Source organism: Thermobia domestica, chromosome 3, assembly GCF_964235325.1.
Source record: "Thermobia domestica chromosome 3, izTheDome1.hap1.1, whole genome shotgun sequence".
Taxonomy (NCBI): domain Eukaryota; kingdom Metazoa; phylum Arthropoda; class Insecta; order Zygentoma; family Lepismatidae; genus Thermobia; species Thermobia domestica.
This window is the reverse complement of record NC_137456.1, coordinates 179,853,644-179,864,268: the sequence shown is the minus strand read 5'-3', so window position 1 is coordinate 179,864,268 and position 10,625 is coordinate 179,853,644. Positions and strand designations below refer to the sequence as shown.

At 35.1% G+C, this 10,625-nt stretch overlaps 1 protein-coding gene across 1 annotated transcript in view; it reads left to right on the top strand.

The window, feature by feature from the left end:
* Positions 1-7,807: 7,807 nt before the first annotated feature.
* The window catches only part of SP1173 (major facilitator superfamily domain-containing protein SP1173), a 66,113-nt gene continuing 63,295 nt past the window's right edge, over positions 7,808-10,625 (top strand). Inside the window, exon 1 of the mRNA XM_081752052.1 lies at positions 7,808-8,005. Coding sequence (XP_081608178.1) covers positions 7,861-8,005 — 145 coding nt within the window. The 5' untranslated portion in view covers positions 7,808-7,860. The remainder of the gene's footprint in view (positions 8,006-10,625) is intronic.

The following is a 10,625-nucleotide window of genomic DNA, read 5'->3' as shown; positions in this document are numbered from 1 at the left end:
ATAATGTGATTTTCATTTCTCCATGAGACAATTTTATTTGTTCTTAGTGAAAATTTGAACGCATCAGTGACAAGTTAGTGGCAAAGTTTTTCCATTGCGTAAAATTATTTAGTGGTTCATTGTTCGTCCCAAAAGTAAATGCCTTTTGTTTAAATAAATATTTTGTTATGTTTACGTGTTCAATAATGTGGTTTTTTACTTTCTTGATACATATTTTCATTTGTCTCTCCTGAAAATTTGTACGTATCTGTAAGAAGTTATTTACACTTGTTAAGCTTTTATTACATAAATATGTTACAGTATATTTATTAGCTAAGAAAATAGCACAGACACAAAATAAACACGAAAAATATTTTTACATATTTTCATATTTTTAACATATTTCTTACATATTTCATTGATTTTTGTTACATATTTATGTGCATATTTCGGTACTTTGTACTACATAAAAATCCGGGCCTTACTTATTACAAGTCGAAACTTATTTATGAAGGCCGCTGGCAAAGAATTTAATAAAAGGGGAGGGATGGTGATATGGAGTTAAGAAAGGCTGTTCTAGATAATTCACAAAGAACACAGTAAACTTTATGTGTATGGAAACTTTTTTGATTTGTAATATGGCCAGTATTTCCTGTGTATTTGGTCTTCTTCTGAATTATATATTCCAAATGTTTTACTTTCTTATGTATATGCTTATTGTGGAGTTCTTTATAGCAAACTCATAGAAATTGTCATTTCTTTTCTGTATTTTGTAAGATATATTACAATACATAACTGGAAAATAACTGTACGGAAACTTTTTTGACCCACTGTATTTGAATTTGCTTGCATTTGATAGAAGTACTTCTTCCGGAAGCATCTCGTTCCCCCGTCAAGACTCCTGTCGTGCGATCCAACACATCCAATCCTCGGTTTTTGTCAATTATAATTTCCCATTTACATTTCACTTTTTTCCGCAGATTTTCCCGCACCACTTCGAAGTTTTCTTTCTGCTTTCTTTACCATTGTCACCTGCTCAACAAGTGCTCTTTCCTTACCTTCCAATTTGGCAATTGTTACAGACAAAAATGAAAAAAAAAATCCTTTATGTGCACAAGATCCCTCTATGCTATTTTCTTGTTTTAGGTTATTTTAGGCTTTTAAAGGACAAAAAAAGGCAAAAGTAGGCACTAACACCTCCTTTAGGACACTAAAACATTGTTTCAATAGGCCTAAATTTTCATAATTAGTAAAGATCCAAAGTTTTATTGCCGTACTGTGAAAGGAAAAATATAACCATTTGCCCTAAAATCCGAACTCATCATCAATCGAGTCAGAAACACTACCCTGAAAGAAATACAAATTTAGCATTTAGCAAGAAAATACTATATTAATGTAACACTTATACATACTTCATGGTTATTTCTTCCTCGTTTTATAAATGAATATTCCACTGAATATTTCTCCTGAAAAGAACACTTGTGCTTGGGCATACACCAGACACCAGCAATATGAAACAAGAACGTTGATTTCACTCTACGTCAACAAAGAAATTAAATTCACTTCACTTCACTTGGAAAGATATGTATAGTATATCCAGTGTCGGATTAAACTTCGTCGGCGCCCTAGACACAAACTTAATGTGCACCCTTCTCAAAAGGAAAATAGTATTTGCAGTATTTTAAGGCTAATATAACATTAGTGAACATACTGAAATAAAAAAACGAAGGATAAAAATCAATAATAAAAGTAATAGGCCTAGTACAAACAATTTATTTTATGTATGTGCTATACCTAAAATATGTAATGCATTGAGAAATTAAATTCACCACTCACCAGTCATAAATGAAGCTAAACTCGTGTTTAAGTTCTTCAAAGTTGATGTGTCCATCAGTCAAGATGTCTGCTTCGATATGGAGAATAGATAACTCGTTCAGTCTTTTATTGCACATCGTTGAACGGAGATAAGTCTTCAGTCTTTTTAGAGCCGAAAACGAACGTTCAGGTGAACAATTTATTACAGCAGTACACAAAAATATTCTTAATGCAATCTCCACATTTGGAAACATAGACTGCAACTTTTTTCTTTCCGTATATACGCTAATATTTTTACTGGTGAGTCACAGATTCCTCTGGTTTTCAGAAGTTCCGCAAAATGCATACAAACATTTGGAAATGATTCTAGATCAGTTTCACATGCAGCCTGAAGGTTGGCTGCGCGTTCAGAAATGACACAAGAAGAACTTTGCAGAAACTTACTAAAAACCATGAAGTCAGACATTATGTTATAGCTTTCCTTTCTTCTAATTAATTCAACGTGCAATTTATCAAGAATAGAAAGAAACACCTCAACTTTAAAATTTTCTCTTCCTGTTAGAACAACCTCATTGTCTCTTACTTCATCGGCTTGAATATTACGTGTTTTAAACCTTTTATAACTACACTCGTAATCCATATCAGTTTTCTCCATGGATTTTTGCTCATAAGAGTCGAAAATGTCACGAAGAGAAGTTATAAAGTTCACAAGTGATTCAAATAAAGCATGTGCATGTACTATTGCTAAATCTATGTTGACACTTTGTAATTTCACGTTGACATTCTGGAATCTCTGCAGTATGTCATTCCAAAAAGTGATCATGAAAGCTGCTTCCAGCCTATTTAATTGATTTAAGAGGGATAAGGCCTCATTTCGAACTAGAGGTTTCTCAAAAGAATCATCGCTTAGAGGTTCTGAATTACACTATCCCAGTTTTCATATATACATGTACAAGTCTTCTCTTGTGCCGACCAACGTGTCTGTGATAAAGATTTTAGTGTTTTCGTTCCTGGATACATGAAAGAAGGAAGTAAGTTCCAGCGTTTTGTTGAACTGAAAAAAAAAATTGTAAATATTTTGAAGCATAGTGAAAAAAGAACATGCTTCCCTACAACTGCTTGCTGGGCTCAGTGGTAGAGCGTTCACCTCTGGTGCTTGGGGTCTCGGGTTCAAACCCTGCTCCCGCCAAGTGAACTTTGTGGTGGACAAACACCGTGTGCGTGGGTTTTCTCGGGGTTCTCCCGTTTCCTCCCATCTTCTTCATTCCACCATTTGATTCATCTCTCATCATCACCGTCTCCTTTAGCCTAACCGGCATAATCGTGGGACGTAAAACTCAAAGATTTCATTTCATTTCAACTGCTTGCTGCACTACTCCCGACCAAATTCAAAGCAGTTCGGAGAATCCGTCCGCTTGAAGCAACAAACGAAGTAGAAAAGCAATCGGAAACATATGTCTGATACTGAGGTTTCAAAGATCATTATCTTCTTTTTATAGTTGCCGTCGTAAAGTTGTAGTAACTCAGTAGGAAAGTGGGGGTAGGGGTGGGAAGGAAGGCTGCTCAAGGCGTAAATGATTATAAAAATGGAGGTGGTAGACACTAGTTTCGCTTCTCAAATTGGCACAATGCATTCCCAAGCATGTGTTCTTCAAAGAATGTCATCCGTAGTAATTTGTGAAGTATGAAAATGGTCTTTTGATCTTTTACCTGAAGTAGTGATTCCGTTATTACGGAAGTAATTATTACAATTAATCTAAGTCATTAAGTTTAAAATTGAGATAACCACCTCCTTTGTATTGCTCTTTGGCATTCGTATAGAAAATTGCAAGTTTCTACGTGCAGTATTTTGTAAGATATTTATGAATTAAATTTTACATGTTACCTAATGGAGATTCTAAAGCCTGTGATGATGAGTAAACATCCCCTTAAGCATCCCAAGAATATATTGTATCTCCACTCTAATATCTCTACTAACACCAGAAGTGGTAGGGGAAGGCGTTGTACCTGTGAACACTAGAGTCTTTGAAATTTTGGTGCTAATATTCAACACTTTTTCCCCAATTTTTGTCGTACATTTGAAGAGTCATTTCTTTGCTATCAGCTGGGTTGATTTTTAAACGTGTTACATAATTACAATAGCTTTTATAAGATAAATTAAGAACAAATCCGTTTTGTTCACAGGTACATTATGATCGTGTACCTTTGAACAGTGATAATTACAATGTTTCTGCGGCAATAATATAAAAAGAAACCACAAATATTAACAGTTATAAATTGCAATAAAAGGTTTAGCTATAAAAAGCTCCCCAGAATTAAAATTGTATGAATTAAATTAAAAATTGAAGAGAAGCTCTAACAAAAACTTGTGAACAATAAAGTTGAGCATATACAATTCTTAACATTATGTTATATAATAAGCGAATATATAGAAACTACTTAAAATTATAATTAATAACTTTATATCCTAACCTAACCTATATAAAATATATCAATTGCTTTAACTATTTACATTGTGTAGCTTTAAACAGTATTATTTATCGTTCAAAGGTACACGTTGCATTAATGCTCATAGGCACAAGAGGGTCACCATTACGAAAAAAAAAAAGTTTTCCACTAGCTTAAATATTGAACAGAAGTTAAAACTAAAAATATTACTGTATTCACCAATGATTCTACCCCAAGTTTGGACAAATAAATATCACAAGTTGCGAAAAACGAAGAGCACAAAACTCAAAAGGTAACTACAAAAAAATCTTCGTTTTGGGGGTGAAAAATTAAAACGAACATTACTCGACACAACACTCAGTAAACAACAGCCAAACGCGTTTATAGTGCTTTTTTCGTGTAATCTTTCAAATGAATTTTAATCACTGCACCTAGATAGCTCTGAATTCGAGAAAAGCACAGGTGTTCAAAGGTACATTGTTTCAAAGCTACAACCGCCTTCCCCTATATATCTCTACTAATCCTTCCACTTTCAATAATAATTGAGAAAATATTGCACCATAAAGAACAAACTCCACGTGGTGTGCACTGACACTGCTACTTGTTAAATATGCACGCACACACACACACACAATTTCTGACACCTATTATGACCAGTAGCGTTATTTCAGATTTTACTAGAGATGAGGTCAAGATACTCCAGCAGACAAGAATTCATCATTTTGCCCCTACCTTCCCCAAATGACCCCCCTGATTATGATAATTGCTTTAAGCCGGATGATAAATGCCATTTTGCATTAAGTTTGTGAAATACAACAGAGTTAATTATAAAATTTATTCTGAAGAATGTATATGCAATTCAAATAATGCATTTTGAGTACTTTCCCCTCAACTTCACCTGTGAGTTCATAGTGTAGTAAAATCTTTCCTCGTTAAAAGGCACCTGCAGACAGGTAGACTATAATGTCTGAAGGTCATAGCTCCTGGGAAGCGTGTTTCACTGCAATGGCTTCAAAAGCCACACGAACTACAGAGGGATTCCAAACAATGTAACCAACTGCACATTTATAGGAACTCTAACTGAAACAATGAGATTTCGTTAGAAATATAGTTGTTGGGAAGGTATATTGAATCATATCACATAGTCGCGAAAATATATATATTTACGTTTCATATATATATAATGTGTGTGTGTGAAACGTAATTTATGTCTTGAAAAGAGTGTTATAAGAAGTTTTTTTTAAAAAAATAATAAATTAGTTTGAACATAGCTGTATGTTTGAACACCATTTAGATTTCAATTGCTCAACAATAATATCAGTTATTTCGATGGGAAAAAACGGGTCGGGATTGGCGATTATGGAAATCGTGAGCAATCTAGTTAGGAAAATGATTCGTGCATCAAATCAGAGTATGAAGTCGACATTAACTAGTAGGGTGAGTCGAATTTGCACTTTAAAGAAAACGGCTTGCCGTACAATAATTTTAAAAATCTGTTTTAAAAAAATACACTTTTGTAAAAACTCCCGCCGCTTCATTCAATGCCCCCTGACAGTTGCCTTTCTCACTTTTTGTTTCATCTTCTTATCTTCTGCCGTTTTTGTCTTATAAGCACTGGACATTTTATCTGAGTACAAGAACTGGCGTTTGAATGGTGTCCATTTTATTAAAAAATGCCCCATACGAATTTTTCTCTATAAAAGTTTTGTTTTTCGTGATCTTTTCATGATCAAATCACATACCTTCCCATTCAAAACTTTTTTGAGTGGCTCTGCCCCCCCCCCACCCGCCAGTGCTCCATAAGACTTTGTAGGGAAAACAGTACTCTCCATTCAATGCATACTATGATATTTCTGCGGTCCCGGATTCGATTCCCGGTGGGGGCACTCGGTCGAAAAAGTGTAAAGAGCTTTTTCATGCCAGTCATCCTGAATGAGGTTTTCCTGGGTTTTCCTCATCCACACCAGGCAAATGCCAGGGTGGTACCTAACTTATAGGTTCCATGCCGCTTCCTTCCTTCCCTTTGCCTTATAGTGTGCTCGCTGAGGAACGTCATCCGTCATACGTGACGAGCTAAATGGCCATAGAAAGCCCAGAAATCTAAATCCTATATTTCCCTCTCTCACTTTTTTTGTTTCATCTTTTTATCTTCAGCTGTTGTATGGATTATAAGCACTGGACATTTTATGTGACTGCAAGGACTTCTACTTAAAAGTGGGTATTTTTTAAACGGTACCCCACACGCAAATTTTCTTCCTACAAAAGTTGTTTCTTTTTCATGATCTTTTCAATGATATATGAAATGACATACTTTCCCATATAAAATTTTCGAGTGACTCCCGAGGGCCCTGTGGGGATAACAATACTCTCCACTCAATACGCTCTATGAAATTTTCCCATCTCTGCTTTTGTTTATTTTATTTTTTTTATCTCCAGGTGTTTCTGTTTTATAGACACTGGACGAAGTTAAAGACTCACCCTTATATATACTGTCGCACACGGAAGTTCGGACACTGAAACAAATATTTAGAAAAGAGATATAACGTGAGTACTGGAAGAGGACATACGATTTGTAGCTATTCATGTACTGTATTGATTGTCACAAAAGTAAAAAGTAAATAACAGGAAAATGATATCGTTTTACAAAACTACTGACAATTTTCTTTTCGTCGAAGAAATAGCCTTTTGCAGATATAACTGTTTTTAGTAACGTGAACATTCACTCAGCACAGGCATTTAGTTATGGAATCGTATAGAACACAGTGTTTGTATCTCTTCAACAACAGAATTGATTTTTTTATTGCTACGAGTAGGTTGGAGAATATCTTTTGTGTGCTGAATACGAGCATGGTTTTAGTCATCAGACAAAGAATTTATTTTTTACAAAGAATATATTTTTTCTTTCTTTCTTTTCTGTATCCATATTTGTAAATATTATGTATCCAATTTTTTCCTTTTGTAAATATTGTATATGCATTTTAATCTGTAACTTTAAGATCTGACGATTGTAATGCTTTAGATGTCCTCTGAAGTTTCTGCAATAAAGACGATATGAATATGAATATGAATATGAATGTCACAAATTGGCAAGTGGTTTATTCTTGCCAAAATCTTTGTTAAAATTTGACAAATTTCCTCTAATTACAGCTAGTTTATCTGACATTAGCCGCACAGTCAAGTGATCTTGTATCCAATCATTTCCATATTACTTTGAATCATATATTCCACCTGAATATCTGTGCACGAAATATACTATTGTCCTATTGTTTCATAAACTCTTTATCGTAGAAGAACATTTATCAAGTTACGAAAATTTAAGTTTCTTCTGTGCTCCATGCTTCTTTTGTAACAGTGGTCTCACAAATTAAACAAAATAACGGTTTATATTAGTCTCGATACTGACTTCAGTGTCATTTAAGAACACCACTGCAATGAAAATTTCTAATTATTTTACCATAGAATATCTCATAATTAAGAGACTGTAGTATTTTAAAATTCTGTGAAGTATGATTTTACTACTTGTTACACACAGACGTACTTGATTTACATTACCCTTATTTTTCAGGATGTGATGAAAGCAAGGTTACTCTTCGTGTACAGCTTAAGTATTGAGCCAGCATGATGGCGGGGAGAAGGAGGAAGAAAGAGAACAAAGCTGAAACCCCTGAAAAGAGCTTAGTGGAAGGAGATGGTGTTAAAAGAGTGGGATGCATCAGCGTCAATCTTCTGCCGCTCAAAATATTTCTTTTCTGTGTCTTCGGAGGTAAGATTTTCAGTTCATTATTCTAAATCTTGCTATTCTCAATATTACCATATCTAAATATCATAACGGCTTAAATTAACAAAACATTGGTTACTTACCAGGGTTGATATGTTTAAAACAAACTGTTTAAAACAAGTGTTTAAAACATGTTTTAAACGAGGGCTGTTGTTTTATTCAGTTTGTTTTAAACGTTTTAAACAAAAAAAACATCGTGTTTTTTTTCGATGGTGGTTGGACATGTTTAAAACAACTAAAATATCAGATTGAAGAAGCTAATTTAATTTTTTAAGAAACAATCCATCCTCCGCAGGATTTGTGCATAAAGTAAATAACAATCAGTGTTATATTCTTATTATAACAAAAATTACTGGACGAAATTCTGTACATCAATGTGCGTAGAACTAAACCAACAGAAATTCAAGTGAAGTATTTGAACATTTCTTGATTTCCAAGAATACCTGAGGTTAAACACACTATGCACTATTCTAAGATTCAAATTCACAAATTCAAAACTTGAATATTTTTTGGTCACTATCACTTCCATAATAATGAACAGTTCTCACATCATAAGCTAGAAGAAATGCTCTGACAAATACAATACAACTCATAGAAAAGAGCAGTGACTAGCCTACAAGGAGCAAATGACATTTTTTTAACTAAACAGTTTTCAAGATACATCTCTATCTGCAACATGGATAGTTAACAATGATTAGTGCCTACGGCATAACAACACAATTAACCTTTAGACGCCCGCCAGGGATTTTAACAAAATGGTAGACTCTCACGTTCGGATCCCTCCTAATTATCACAGAGTCATGATTTATACAGAGTTGGAAAACTTAAAGACCACAGATTCCAACGAGGTAACATTCGTGAAATTCCCGCCGTATTTGTAGAAACGAACAGACATAAAAATCATTAAAAAATATGAAAATATTGACTTTGTGGAGCCCTGGCAACTCTTGCAGTCGCCTGCGCTGACAAAATGATGCTAATGTGTAGGCCACATACTTGTGACAATAATATAAGAAATGGTAGCCATTACTGCCATTGCGTAATGAATCCGTTTTATGTAGGAAGTATTAAAAAAATGCGCAGAAAAACATTCATTGAATTAGACATTCTCTCCCCTCCCCCATGACAGTACCACGTCCATATGGAAATCATTTTTGCTGCACACCTCATGTATACGAACAAGAATTATGCTTCTAGACCGCTTCAGTAAAATATATCTTGCCTTATATGGAACCATTTGAAACTAAATGTAAATTAGCCAAATTTAACCCCCTCTTCTCTCCCTAAAGTATATATACAGGTTACTATCATGTATTGGACTACTTCATTGTTTCACATACTAATTTTTGTGGATGTACCACAAAGGGAGAGAAATGGCCTCCAAAATCTGATGAAAAATTTAAAAAACGAACTTCATTCTCCCTCTCTCGGCCGTACATAAATACCCTCTACATACATAAAATGTAGGGATGGGCACGAGCGAGTTTTCATTGAAACTCGACTCGACTCGAAACCGACATCATTGAGCTCGACTCGAGAACTCGGCTCGAAAAATTTCCTCCAACTCGACTCGAGTTTCGAATCGAGTCGAGCCAAATGCTGTGTGTAGTTTCAAGTACTTTCTTCAAGTATCCTACATAGACAATACTATCAATGATACTTACTATTACTACAACTTATTATTATTATTATTATTATTATTATTATTATTATTATTATTATTATTATTATTATTATTATTATTATTATTATTATTATTATTATTATTATTATAACAACACCAGCGTATATAAACATGAATGATAGGCGGTTTGTATCTGAATACTAAAAACTAGTTGACTGCTGACTTCGGAAAAGGTAAAGTCAAGGAGGCAAGGACATCGTTCACGAGGTTCTGCGTTTCAGTTCCGGAGAAGCAAGTATCCCGGCTCGAACTAAAAATCGTTAAAAGTTAAACTGCGTCTGCCAAACATGTTCAAACCTGCTCGGCTCGGGTTCCCAACGGCTCCAGCGACTCGGTTCACAGCTCATTCACTATCGAACCGATCCAACAGCCCACCCAACCGAGCCAGCTCAAACCGATGGTTCACCTGAGCCGAGTCGGTGCCTCATCTCAACGGAGCCGGTTCGAGCTGCTCCTCAGTTGAACCGAACTGAGCCAGTTACCATCACTACCTGGGTTGGGCTTCTCCTTCGGCTCAAAATTTAGATCGTGCAGGTCTCAGCCTTGGTGGTAAGGACTACAGTATATATCGGTGTTTGCATTGGTGCTCATATTTGAGACTGTCTTGTTATAAAAATCCATAGTCGTCTTGTTAATCGAGACGAGACGAGATGTGAGCAGTGTCCCATCTTCTGAGCAACATTAAAAATGTTCCATATTACTGCTTACATTTCTTATGACTTTCGCTTTCCAGCCTAATCAGGCCATGATTTCAAAACGAGTTAAAACGAGCTAAACGAGCGAGCCGTTTATCAAACTCGACTCGACTCGAAACACGACCTTAAAACAGTAACTTGGCTCGAAACTCGACTCGAGAAAATTACCTTTGACTCGACTCGAATTTGCTTCGAGTTTCGAGTCGAGTCGAGTCGAGTTTTAGCT